The sequence below is a fragment of the Taeniopygia guttata genome, chromosome 7 (assembly GCF_048771995.1).
Source record: "Taeniopygia guttata chromosome 7, bTaeGut7.mat, whole genome shotgun sequence".
NCBI classification, from domain to species: Eukaryota; Metazoa; Chordata; class Aves; order Passeriformes; family Estrildidae; genus Taeniopygia; species Taeniopygia guttata.
This window is the reverse complement of record NC_133032.1, coordinates 30,653,260-30,667,271: the sequence shown is the minus strand read 5'-3', so window position 1 is coordinate 30,667,271 and position 14,012 is coordinate 30,653,260. Positions and strand designations below refer to the sequence as shown.

At 48.1% G+C, this 14,012-nt stretch overlaps 1 protein-coding gene across 2 annotated transcripts; it reads left to right on the top strand.

The window, feature by feature from the left end:
* The first annotated feature begins 2,227 nt into the window (after positions 1–2,227).
* Positions 2,228–13,066, top strand: MARCO (macrophage receptor with collagenous structure). Of its 2 annotated transcripts, none has more exons than XM_030278037.4 (15): positions 2,228–2,476; positions 4,407–4,508; positions 4,909–5,145; positions 5,527–5,562; positions 6,485–6,520; positions 6,886–6,993; positions 8,245–8,352; positions 8,448–8,492; positions 9,036–9,134; positions 9,230–9,283; positions 9,780–9,824; positions 9,978–10,085; positions 11,264–11,305; positions 11,628–11,804; positions 12,103–13,066. In XM_030278037.4, exons 1-15 carry the CDS (start codon positions 2,296–2,298, stop codon positions 12,231–12,233), a joined length of 1,509 nt encoding a protein of 502 aa, XP_030133897.4. In that variant the 5' UTR covers positions 2,228–2,295; the 3' UTR covers positions 12,234–13,066. The 2 variants fall into 2 exon arrangements, with proteins under 2 accessions (XP_030133897.4, XP_030133899.4); XM_030278039.4 differs by lacking the exon at positions 2,228–2,476 and adding an exon at positions 3,144–3,359.
* Positions 13,067–14,012: the final 946 nt, after the last annotated feature.

Genomic DNA, 14,012 nt, shown 5'->3' with positions numbered 1-14,012 from the left:
TTGTGGTGGACATGCATGGGGTGTGTCACAGGTCAAGACATATTTACTTGCTGTTTTCTGTGTGAGAGCAGTGTGGTCTGTGGCAGGATTACTCTTTGGTGTTTTGAAGCCCATTTGCAGAAACGTGGGTGCAGGTATTAGAATAAGGGGTAGACTTTCCTGGCTGCAACCCTCACTTCAGTATAGAGGCAACAGCAGAAATGGTGGAAGTTCCTGCACCAACCTACCCAATATCAGGCCTGATTATGCCTTACACTTCCTTGGAGAGGAATGAAAGCCTCCTGAATGCTGCACATTTATGCCTAAGGCAGTCTGCAATCAAATAGATGAGTTTGGAAAAATTACCATCTTGTGGGTAAATGGAGAAATACTTCTGAGTTAGGATATCTTCTCACTTGGGGAAAAAAAGTCTTTAAAGAACTGCAACTTCAGTTCTTTCAGGATAAATGGCTATCCTGAGGAGGCTGACATCTGCCCAAGCTCCTGGCTGAATCACTGCTGGGAGGCTGTTGATGTGTTCTGGCAGCTATTGCCAGGCTGGAGTTTGGTGTTGCATCCCTTTGCTTTGCCATGAGCTCTTGGTGGTGGCAAACACCTGCAGAGGACAACAGTGATGGAAGATGAGAAAGGTAGCAAGCACGGCCAGGGACTTTTTTGCTCCACCAGCCACTTCCAGGCCACTTCCTTTTCCCACCACCAGCAGTTCCCCCAGGCCCGTGACTTTGAGGCAGCTGTGGTCAGTTTATAAAACTTGGTTCACATGTTGGTGCACATGTAGAGTGAGAACATGAGGAGCATCATCTGTATGAATGTAGGAGGGAAAGGGATGAGCTGGAGGACTACAGGCTCTTCCTTGAGTGTTGGCAGAAGACGTCAGGGGAGGCAGGATGAGCAGCAGGAGGAGAGGGACCAGGGCTTTCTCACAGACAGCCCAAAGGGTAAGGCTGATGGCCCAGCAGACGTGTCCCATAATGTTCTGGAATCTGTTATTCTATAAATAACCCTATTGCTTCAGCAAAACATCAGCCTAGGGAGACTGAATCAGCAGTTTCTTTTCGTTTTTCTTTCCTGATTGCAAAATCAGAGTCGACCTATTGCTGCAGTCAGTGACGGTATAGTGAGAAACGAAAGACAGCAGAAAGCAAGACGGGAGCACGCACAGAGGCTGAGCCAGCATGTTGGGACACGGTCTGTGGCACCAGGGTGTGGCCCAGACCCTCAGCACCACATGCCCTGGGAATCTGCTGCCTGTTTGCAGAGGCTGACATCGAGGTAGAAATGCACCACAACCTCCCAGGCAGATAAATGCCCAACTGAGCAATGAGAATGTGGCAGCTTGCAGAGCTGCGTGAGGCTGCATCAAATAGATATGAAGTTTTGACCAGCTGGGTAGGCAACTGCAGTCAGAGGGTTCATGACTTTCCCCTCAAAAGTGGAAGATTTGACTTCAAAACCTGAAGCACTGCAGTTCAGGGGTGTCAAATTAATGGAATCTCCCCCTGTTTTTACACCCATGCCCACTGGGCCACTGTGCTGTGGCCACAGCGTGACCATGAATCATGTGAAAACTTATCCCTGAGCTTTTTTCTCTGGGAGGAGAGCACAAAGATCTCATTGCACCTTTTGTCTTTAGGCAGGCTTTTGAGAACTACATCTGCCAGCTTATTTTTAATACTTTGAAATAAAATGGATCTGACTAGAAGTATTATTAAAAGCCTCTCTGCTGTAAATCTGCTCTCTGCATGCACCTGAATCACATCCATCCCTATAAACATCCACTTGGCAGCACTAGTGCAGTCATTCCCAGTTCATCACCCAGCAAGAGTATACGGCTCCAGGCTTGTGCAGAGTGGTCAGCTGAACCACCAGAACCATCAGAAAAGGGCTGGACATGAGCCCTTACTCCCGTGAGGAGGTGATGCAGTGATGGGAGAGGATGCACAGGGATTTACTGTGGCTCAGCTGATGGGTGGTAACCTCTAGAGCCTCCCGGATTCAAGGGGATATCTGAGACCTTCACAAGGAAGCAAATTATCCCAATTCCTACACAGAGTGTAGCAGAATGTTTAAAAATGGAGGATTCCTCTTCTTCCCTCCTGGGGACAAACCAGGTCACAGCTGCACAAGCACATTTGAAAGGAGAACACAGAAGTGGATTCAAAAATCCCCACGTATTTGTGGTTTAAGGCTTTCAGAGATTTGTACATCAGGTGCAGAACAAAGTGCTTCACTCTGCACTGTCAGGGTGTGGATCTCCAGCTCAGCCCTACCTGAAGCTGTGCCACCCTTCATTCCATGGCCAAGCAGAGCAGTGAGGACCCAGCAGCCCCAGGGATGGACACAGACCTGCAGCCCAGGACCCAGCGGTGTGACAGTGACTGCCTGGCACCTTGGAGAGGGCAGGGCGTGCTGGTGGCAGCCTGGACAAGGAGGGCTCTGCCCAGCTCCTACCGACAGCTCCTGCCTGCGGGCCTGGGTGAGTCGCTTTGCTTTGCAAAAGCAAAATCAAACCCAAGGCAAATGGAGATGTCAGAATGCCAAATGCCAGGGGGGAGTTTGGCAGGATGAAGGCAATGAAATGGTGAAGAAGGGGGAATTATGCCCCTGGGTGTGAAAAACTCATTAGGGAGGAAGCAGGAGCTGGAGAGACCTTATCAATGAGGCTGCAAGTGCCTCTTCTCCATATCATCCCAAACCCATTTGGGTTTCAGCATCCCCCATCCCAACATCATTCACTTGTCTTTGCAACTCCTCCTGATCCTTTCCCTCCCTGCACTTGAGTCACACACAGTCACTGAGGTGTCACCGTGGTGCACATTACTGTGTGTTTCACTGTGACAAAGTCCTCAGCCTCCCCTTCCAGGAGAGTGGCTGCCAAACTAACATTGAACATGGATTCTTCTTGGCTACCTGAGGAGGTTTACTGGTGTTAGAAACAAAACATCCATCTCATGCCTAACTCCGCCACAATGCAGAGATGCTGAATAACTCCAGGTTGAAAATCTTTCAGAATCCTGCCCAAGGCTCCCTGGACTCCAGTTGAGTGCATGAGAGCAGCTCAGCATCTTAGCTGCGGGATTTTTTGAGGAACTTTTCAAATTACCACATCAGAGTTCTCAGCAGTCTATAAAAGCTGAGCAGCTAGGAAATGCATGTCAGAAAGCATATCAAATTAGGAGGCAGAGAGGAAGTATCTCCAGTTCTTTATTATCCAAGGCTTTAGGATAGCAACAAGGAATTTGTCATGAAAATTACAGACAAATACGGGGAAGACGGAAATTCGAGTGATATGAACTCTTTCAGTATTTCAGAAAAGATTGGGTTTGCCTCACCTGCTACCACAACCTTTCAGATAAGTGGTAAGATTTTTTTTTTTATTCAATGAATTTATATGGATTTTATCTGGTCTAAAACAACACATAAAAATGAAATAGTACATATTAAATGCTTTTTGCAGTGATTTTGCTTGTAAATTAACTGCCATTTAAAAGTAGAAGTATGTCAAACTACCTTTTCTAGCCAAAAGTTGATGCTCAGCATCAGAAAAAAATTGGTTATTTTCCTGTCTTAGAAAATGTCTAATTTTCTTGAGTAAGACTTTTATGCATAATAGTTAAGATACTAAAATCACCAGACTCAATAAAAAAATGTAAGTTTATGAAATTTTAGCTGAATATAAAAGCTTCATTGCTGACTAAGCCATTCTATTGTAAAACCAATTAAAATACTGTACTCTTTTAAAACTAAGACTTTAAACTCCTGATTACATTACTCTGAAAAAAAAGAAAAACCTCAATTGAGGGTAACTTACTGAAGTCTGACATAGTTACCAATGCTTCTGAAATACTTTTTTTTCTCCCTGAAGGCCAAAATTCAACAAAGCCATTTATTTCTTTTACACTTGCTGGTAATGATTGATTTTACATCTTATGACTTGTTTCAATTTGTTCTGCGGTGCAGTTTATTATTGATTTTTCATTTATTTTGATGCATACGTGCATCACTGGTGGAATCACACATACGCAGTGCTCTGGATGGAGAAGGAATTGCTTTGAGCAGCCCTCCGAATGGCAGCCTGGGACAACTAAAAGCAGAGTTTATTGATGCAGAAAGGGGGAAACCACCACACTCACACTGTTATAGGCTGGATTAAGAATTGATGGAACTGAGCTGGTTAAATTAGCTAAGGAAAAGATGGCCAAGCAGATTGATGTGCAGAGCCTGGGGCAGAGGAAGGCTGCCTGCCTTGCTGGCAGGATCGAGCGTTCTCACAAAGGGACCTTGCAGCTCCACACCGCTGGAAAGCGCCGTGGCCAAGCTGGAAAGGCTGGAAGCCAGCAGAGCTTGTCGGGGAGAAACGTGGGAGAGTGTCTACCTGTGTCTACCCTTCTTCTCTTGGTTTTCAGAGCCTCGGAGACAAAAAAAGCCATCGACGTGCTGCGCTCGGACAGCCCTCAGCATCTACCTGCTGCTGCTGACGGCCGGCCAGGGGCTGCTGATGTACAAAGGTAACGCCACGGCCTCGCCATGGGCTTGGCATCAACAGAGAGCTCTGCTGGTGCTCCTGGGGGCACGGGCAAGAGGGAATGAGCACACAGATCTGAAACCTCCGAGGCAGCAGAGAGGCTCCTCCGCACACCGCACACCGCACACCGCCAGGCAGAGCAGCGGCTGCAGGGAACAATTCTCCCACCCTGCGTGTGTGCTTTGCATTTGCAAAAGCACTCCCAGCTGCGCTCCTGGCTGCAGCAAGGACTGCCACATGAAAACCACCTCCCCGGGTCAAACAGGGGTGGTCTTTATCCCCCCCGTGTCCCCCCCAGGTGCTGAGGAACTGCTCTGCCAAACAACCATTTCCCAGCCGGATCAGGCAGCGAATATTCACTGTATGGGTTTTTGTCTCCTCAGTATTTAGGATGCAGAGACAGATACTCAAACTTCAAGAGCAAAATGCCTCCTATACAGAAGAGATTCTGCAGAGCTACTCTGCAAACAATCTGGCCTTGTCAAGAAGCTCTGCTTCGAAGGACTTTCTCATGAGACATGAAGAAAACTGGCGGAGAAGCTTAGAAGAGGAAATCATCATAATTAAAAGCAACAATGCAAAGCTGATGATGAGGATGAACAACATCACCCTGGTTGCAGGTATGGCTCTCCATGCTGGCTCTGCAGTGGGGAGACTTGTCTCCTCTGCATCACTAGTGGGGCTGAAAACCCAGTTTAGATGTTCCCATAACTAGGGCAAGATTTAATCTTCCTGTCAGTTAGTTATGTCCCCATGCCCAGGATGGGAGTCAACTCCAGACCAGGGAGCACCTACTGGAGCTGGAGCACTGCCCTGTGCAAGCCCCCAGATCCCCTTGCAGATGCACATGCGGCTCCAGGCTCATCTTCCCTCCTGTGACTTGTAGATTTGGACTCCAGACCCAAAAGGGCTGTGTCTCCAGCCCACACCTCAATCCCCTACTGCTGTGTTCCTCACCAACTGCTGACTGCTGAAAAATACCCATTAAATATTTATTTCAGGGCCTCCTGGACGCAAAGGAGATCCTGGTCTACCAGGTATGTTGGTAAATGAGCCACAACTTCTCTTTTTCTCTTCCTCTTTATTTCATCTAAGAGACCTTAAGTGAGGATTTGGGATTTCAGTCTCCAGACCCAGACCCTACCCAGTGTGCACACAACACCCTGGTCATGAGGAGACCTGCTGTAAAAAGCAGGTGTAAAGCCTGTGAGGCTTTTCACACATCCTCCGGGAGCCTTGGCTAGCCCAAGTGCTCCCACAGATGTCGATGCCCACCCTGTCCCTAGGAAAACATTGGCACAGACTCAGGAATGAGCTGGGTGCAAGTTCTGCCCTCCACAGCCATGCACAAGCTGCTGCCCTGGGTACCTGGGGTTACCTACCCCTGCCATGGGAGGTAAATATCTCCAGACTGTGAGGACACAGCAGGTCATGATCTAACACTGGCTCCACTTTGAGCAGAGGTTGGGCCAGGCAACAGTTTCTGTGATCCTGTGATGATGATCTAAGGTGCAGCCCTTGTTAGGTCAGGTCTGTAACTCATCCATCCCTACTTCTTGGCTACACTGATGAGGTTTTCTGAAGGAAAAAAAAAATTAAAGTTGTGTTTTCATATGTTCCTGGCTGCACTTACAATGTTGAAACAGCACCTCCTGCCAAGCAGTGTTATTACACATCAGAGCCCAATCGATCAGTGCATTTTCATGAAAGATCTCCCCAATGGTCCCCATGAGCTGGGCTTGGCAGGAAGACAAGCTGGCCCCTGCCCAGCTGAGCACTCAGCTGAGCTCCAAGGACTTTACTCAAGTGGTTTTTCTGGTCCCTGCCAGCTGAAGATTGGCCTCACTGGTGACTGAAATTGTGTGAGCAAAGGATGATTTAAAAAATTTGTCTCTTCTTCTTAGCCATTACTGTGAATAGATGATGTGTGTCAGCTGATATATGCATTTTACATCCCAGGGTTACGGGGACCACCAGGGACAAAGGGAGACCAAGGTAAGGCTTTTTTGACACCTGAATTACTTCTGTGGATGAACATAAAGTGGCTTTATGGATGATTTTATGAGCAATCTTGTCCTCAGCCAAGGTGTGAGTAAGAATGTCATTGGAGTTGAAGGAAATGAGCCTATGTAAAGCTAATGTGAGCAAAAGCAAAACTTAGCCAGAAAAAAAAAGTCTTATTTTAAAAGTCAGCATGCAACAGTCACAGTGGGCCAATTTCCCACTGTCACCAGCACCACTCTCAAGTGCACAGAGTGTGGAGTTTGGCTCATGCTCTCAGCTGTTGTGGGTGTCCTGCTGCTGGCACTGACTACACATGGCACCCAGGAAGCATCAGAAAAATGGTGTTGTCCTTGCAGGCACACATGGACCCCAGGGTGAGAAGGGGAGCAAAGGAGCTCCTGGTCCTGCTGGCCCAAGTGGTGGTCCAGGACTGAAAGGAGAAAAAGGAGAGATGGGGATTGCAGGTAAGAGTTCTTCCCTATCTTAACATTTCTAATGTTATCACACATATTTCTTTTTAAACTCATTCTACATAAAACAACAGAAGAAGTTTTCATAGGTCAGTATTCATAAAAATCCAAGCAGCCCTGAATGTGGTTTGCCAGTCAGTGAGGGAGCTGGATAAACAGGACACTTGACCTGATCTGAAGGGGTTTAATTTCATGTCATGCTTCAGCAAATCCCCCAAAGGAGGGCTGGGGGAAGGGGCCATGCAAAATGTTGATTCTGCACCACAGAAGTCTCTTTACAGAGTGACCTTTGTCTGATGAAAGCCACAGATATTCAATTATCAGCCTATCCTAGATTAAAGCAGTGATGTTTGCAGTAGGATTTCCATGGTATAAAATAATGCAATATAATTTATATGCACAAGCACGTGGATATTAATCCTCATTTTAGTGGAATCTCTTTCTGAGAGCTTTATGAGCATCTTACCTAAGCCTGGCTTTGTACACCTGAAGTAGAAGAGTTGTGCAATGTGTTTCTCCCATGTAGCATGCATTATGGATAGCTGTTACTCAGTGGTCTCACATGGGCTGACAGCAGGAGAGGAAAAGAAAGCAGGTGATGTGTGTGGTGCAGAGCAGGAAGGACACCTGGACAGGTTGATAAGAGCTTCCTCAGATCTTCCATCAGATCCTGAATGTTCCAATGTTCTCATTAGCACAAGATGCTCCAGAAGAGAAGAGTGGTTGTAGGAGGAATACCAAAAGGCAAGGACTTTGGGATAATTCTGGAGCAGAAAGATGAAGGAGAAGTCTTCAAATGAGGCACTTTCAAGTAAATCAGCTCTTTTGGAGCATGCTGATCACCTGTTCAGAGAAGACAAGGTTAAGAGGAGATGACAGAACTCTCTGGAAGAACAGGAGTGGAATGTGCTGCCCTGTATCTCCACTGTGTCTAGCAGAAAGGAAGCATTCAGACTGCAGTAACAGATATTTAACTAGAGGAAAAAAATCCAGAAGGAGGGATAGTTTGGGGAATAGATTGGAGAGATGTCATGGCACCACTGGAAACCTTTAACAGCGGGCCAGACAAACATCTGGCCAGCTCTGTCCTCCTCCAGCTTTATGGTGACAATGCCACCATATGGTAAATGCAGGTGTGAGGCCAAACCTTGCTCCTGGTGTGGCCAGACAGAGGTGCTCCACAAGCTGAAGAGACAACAAACCTGTTTTTTTTGAATTTACACGTGTGTGCTGTGCTTTTGATAGGTCCCCAAGGACAGAAAGGTGACATGGGCAAGAAGGGAGACCCTGGGCTCCAGGGCCCTGTGGGTCCTCAGGGAGAGCGTGGATTCCCAGGAGTGCCAGGGGACGAGGGTAAGTGCAGGGGACACGGTGGGGCAGGGTGAGGGCCACCCCACTGAGGGGCTGGGCTAAGCCTGGGCTGCACTGATGCCAGGGTGTCATTACAGGGAGCCCGGGGAAGCCTGGACCTCCTGGCCCAAAAGGAGAGGCAGGTAAGCTGTACAGAAGGTGCAATTTTCTTGTAGAGGCATAAGGCTGATCTCTTTAATGTGGTGTTTCATGACAAGGAAAGCTGCAGCTGGTCTAGATCCCAGCATGGGTAAGAGAAGATGATGATTAGATGAAGAAACCATGCCAATGTTTCAATGTCATCCAAAATCATCCAGCAGCCTTGGCTGTCTCTTCTGGGCCCCACTCACTGTGCAGGATTCTGAGAGCGGAAAAGGGCCACGGCCTCCTTCCTGACACCTGTGCACACCCAAGGGCCAAAACTGGCTGCTCTTTTGGGAAGAACTTGTGCATTTCAAGGCTGGCAGTCAGCCAGGACCTGGTTCCATGCAGCCTTTCACTCCAGATCATCCCTCACTGCATTGCTAAGGTTAGCACTGCCAGGATTGCAATTTGGAGACAGCCAGTGTTTGTTTTGCTTTCATAGGCTCAACTCATTGTGCAAGGGCTGGTGATTGAGCTGTCTTTTCATCTCCTTCATGTGTTGTGTGACATTTCATATTGTGCTGCTTTCACTCAACCTCAAGGTGCAGCTGGACAACTTGGGCCTCCTGGAAGTCCTGGCCTGGAAGGCAGAGCTGGTCAGAAAGGGGAGAAGGGGGACCAGGGCCCCAAAGGTAGCCCAGGTACAGCCCTGCTCAAACCTAGAGCTCACTGGCCTCCTACTCTGGCCTCACTTCATGTGATGGGTTCACCCTTACTGATTTATTTTTGATTTTAGGAGCACAAGGCGTTGCTGGACTCAAAGGTGTACAAGGAGAGCAAGGAATAGCAGGTAAAGGAGAATAAAACAGGTTTTAGGTCAAAAACACACTACATGCAGACACCAGGAAGGGAAAGACACCACCAAGAAGAGACCTCTTGAGTCTTCTTCTTGGACCCCCAATGCACCCCAGGATGCCATGGCACTCCTGGGGCACTGCCAGGCTGCTGTGGGCTGACTACTCACCAGAGGGTTGTTTCTGTTTATGTAATATGTGTGAGGGGTGATGGTGCCTGAATTTTTGTATAAATTGAAACTGCACAAACAAAGAAGCAGTTTAACATGAACTTCAGGAGAAGATGTTTCTCCGTGGCCTGTATTTTCTTGTCTGACATGGTCTGCACGGAGCATGATGTGAAATAAGTCACCTGATTCAGAAATAGATGCTTATAGTGTAGACACCAAAACTAGATCAGTTAAAATCAATTGTAAATACTCATTTGCATAAGCTTTTATAAATGTATAAACATCAGGCTCATAAATATTTGTTTGTTTTTTATGATCTTAGGACCTCCAGGGCAAAAGGGAGCAAAGGGAGACCAGGGCCCAACAGGTAAACTCTTATAGCATGGTTTATTCTGACACAAAGATGATGACACAAAGAACTTCAGGTGCCACAGTCCACTGTTCTGTATCAATGTGAAATGTTTGTCATGTCCTTTCCCTGGAAAGGGACAAAGGCAGTGACTTTTTGCTTTCCACCCAGGCACCCCAGGCCCAGCTGGTCCAAAAGGAACCAAGGGGGATTCCGGCACTAAGGGTCTGAAAGGAGAACCAGGACTAAAAGGAGCCAAGGGAGACACTGGATTTTCTGGTAAGGCTCTTTGCCACAGGATCTGTGGAGCTGATGGCACATTTGGGTTTGGGACTGCAGATCAGCCTTCCTAGCACAGGAATGTGCAGGGTGTCAATTGTACACCCTGGGAGGTGTGTTAAAAGGCATGCACGTACACAGAGGCATTAGATTTTCTCAAATCTCTGATTTCACAGAAACCCACATTCTTATTTGCTTTTTCGGAGTCATCAGAGACACCCTGTGCCCGGGATAAATCCCACGTAAACACAGCACTCAGGAACATGCCATAGTGAAGTTGTTGGAAACACCTGACAGTGAGGCTATTTAACTACACCTTGTTAACTGTAGGACACAGAAGTTGTTCAAAAGGGCCAACACTACAGCTACTCTCCATTCTTAAGCCCCCTCCCTTCCAATCACAGAATGTTTCAAAAAAACAAAAGACCTGTATTAAAAACAATGAAAAAAAACCAAGCAGTTGTCACAACAGCCCATGGGAAGCAAACTGCTCCAGATGCTTTTTTCTTTTAGCTGTTCACACAGAATAGTACAAGAATCCTCAGAAATAAAATAAACTAGATTCTATGTGGGGCTTCCCCATGCACTCCTCCTCTGGAGCTTTGCATCTGGAAGATGGAAGAAGTGTAACTGGGTTGGCTCCATGCTCTGGGTGCATCTCAGCTCCTGGTCCCAGAAGGAGACAGCAATGAGTGCTTTCTGGAGGTAGCTTTGGGGGAAAGAGCTCACTGGGATTTTTCAAACACCCCTACCCTCAAGACCAAGATGGTCCACAGAAATGTGGAGGACTGCTGAGAGCACCTTTCTGCTCTCCCTGGAGATCAAAGCCCATGTAGGGGTCTTCCTGCAAGTACTCTCAGAGATACCATGCCTGCTTCTGGAGATCCCAAAGTCTCTTAGAGATGTAATTTTACAGGTAACAGTGGTAACATCTCCCACAAGTGAATGAATATACGGGATTTTGAAAGTGGGCCTTTTCTTGGGTCGCACATTGGGAATATTTTGCTGTATCTTATCCTAGTTTTCCTGCCATGTTTCCTTTATATACCCTTTGTCACTTCAGGGTGTTCATTTCCTACAAAGGGAGGAGTCTGGACATCTCTAACTCACACGAGTATTCAGAATTAGATTTGTTTCACAAGCAACTGTCAAATGTTTGCTTTTCTAACTTGAAACAGGTTCCCCAGGACCAAAAGGGAGCAAAGGAGAAAAAGGACAAGGTACTGGACTTTTACTTCTTCTCTCACTTGCCTTCTGGTATCAGAGCTACCTGAAATCAGGACCAAAATACCCCTCTGTTCATGCTGGCTACACCACAGCACAGCTAACAGAGCCAAGGAGTCTGTGCTCTGAGCTGCAGCCTGGTGTCTCCAAATGCAGAGGGGCTCTTGAATTGTTTGGACTTGAGCTACCAGTAACCTCTGGTCCAACCCTGGAGATGGGAACATCCCTCTCCCTTGGTGGTCACTGCTTCTGTCTGTCAGTGTCTTTTTCCTTATGCCTGTATGACCCATAGAGGTATTTTCTCCTCTGAATTCTCAGCTGGGCTCGGTAATTACGTACGACTCGTGGGAGGAATCAGGAGGGGCCGTGTGGAAATCTTCCACAGCGGATCCTGGGGAACAATCTGTGACGATGGCTGGTCCACCCGAGAGGCCAGCGTCGTCTGCCGAATGCTGGGATTCAACGGGGCGCTCAGTTTCTTCACAGCCACAGCAGGTGAGTGCACAACAGCTCCACACCTCTCCAGGCCTGGCATGGGTGGTCACACACACACAGAAAGCACCACAGCAAGGTCACCTACCCCAGCAGCCAGTGATTTCCTCGTTCCTCTTGGGATGAGGCAGCTGCATGGCAAGTGCTGCTTGAACTGTGCCCAAATGCGTGATTTCCAACAGCCAGCCACGCAACCCAACACACGCCCACTGCCCACAGGGCTCTCTTTAGAAAAAAAGGCACACTACTCTTTCTCCCATCCACCAGTTGTTTGTTTGTTTGTTTGTTTAATCTTCCAAAGGTACTGGACAAATTTGGCTTGATGATGTAAGTTGCACAGGGAGTGAAATTTCAATTACGGACTGTAGCAAGCGCGCCTGGGGTGAAAACAACTGCAGCCACAACGAGGATGTTGGGGTGGAGTGTGCTTGATGGGACACTGAGTCTGTCCTGGGAGCTGCTGCTGCCTCTGCTCTCCATGGAGCTCTTCTTCATGATGCAAACCCAATCTCATCAGGCTCTGCTTCTCTGCCTCTTTACCAGGTCATAGAAATATTGACAAAGAAAGTTGAATTTTTCACAAATCAATAACAGTTGCAAGACCCACAGGTAAACTGAAACATCCCAGCTGTCACAAAACAATTGGAGCTCAGGCGCGTGAGCCAGTTCACAGCTTTTCCAGCTACCTGACATCAGCTCATCTGCAGGAGCTCACACATGTGTGACCTCTAAGTCCACAGGGGAGGGGATGGTCCACGTTAGCTTAATGTAGTAAGAGATCAGGATCAGTGTACAGAAACCTGCATTTACTGCAGCTGAGCTGCATAGTCCATCTTCACCATGCTACAGTTCTGAACCTGAGCTTAAAACCCCCAGAGAAGCGCATACACCCAGGGGAGCAGATGCTCAGAAATCATCAGATGATCTCTCTGGCATGCAAATATAAATATTGTTCAGAAACAACACTGGTCACACATTAAAGTGCAAAGCTAAGTGCCTGGGATTTAGGTGCCATACTACCCTGGTTTAGCACAGCACTTGTTTTTGACCTTAGCTAAGTCCCTTGCCTTCTCTGCCAGCATTTTCTAAGCTGTCTTCAGGAGCAACATCCCTTCTTTATCTGGTGTATAAACCTAAGCTTTCCATGCTGTTAGAAATTAGATGCTCCAGTAAAGCAAAACGATGACTAATAAAAAATGTAGCAAAGCATGAATAAGCTATCAATCGGTGTTAAATAAAAATAAATAAAGAGATAAATAAATAAATGCTCGAATAGATAAAGAAATAAAAGTATGCACATACACCTGTAGGTATCAGGGAGAAAATACTGCACCGGGCTTTCCTGGATCCCATGCCATTGATGCAATTTACGTTCAATAAATAAAGGTCCCCCTGCAAGGACAAGCGCTGGACACATCCCGGCGGGATGCCGGGGGCGCGGGCAGGACCGCCAGCCCGGTCCCGGTGCGGAGCCTCCGATGCTCCTTCCCGGCGCTAAGGGGAGCTCCAGGGCCGCCGCCGCTCCGCCGAGCCGCTGCGGGGAACCGGGCCCGTCACCCCGGTCCCGGTCCCGGCCCCGGTCCCGGTCCCGGCCCCGGGCCAGGCCCCGGGCCCGGCTCCACCGCCCCGGGCCCGGCCGCCCCCGGCCCCGGCCGCCCCCGGCCCCGGCCGCCCCGGTCCCGGGGCGGCCGGGGCCGGGGGCGGCCGGGGCCGGGGGCGGCCGGGCCCTGGCCCTGAAAGTGTTCAAGGACATATTGGACGGGGCTTTGAACAACCTGGTCTAGTAAAAGATGTCCCTGCTCAGGGATTTGAAACTAGATGACCTTTAAGGTCTTTTCCAGCTAAAATCATTCCATGATTCTATGATCCCAGGAGTGGCCATGAAGGCCTGGAGATGCGTCCAGAGGGTGACTGTGATGTCCCACCTGTGTCATAGGATGTGTTTTATCCCGTGAAACAGCTGACAGCACACACAGTGAGACAAAAACCTGAGAGTGGGGTGCTTGGTTTGAGGGAATGACTCAGGTTGGTTTCAGTCCTCAGTAACTGCAGCAAGGGTCAACCAGTCATCCAAGAAAGGGATTTTGTAAAATAAGAGCAGATGAGTTTAGGTCGTTGTGATGCAGCTTCTTGTGCCTGATGGTTTGTGAGAGACTGCTGGGCAGCTGTGACACCGTACAGATCTTGCTCCCCACGCCTTAATTGCTAGAA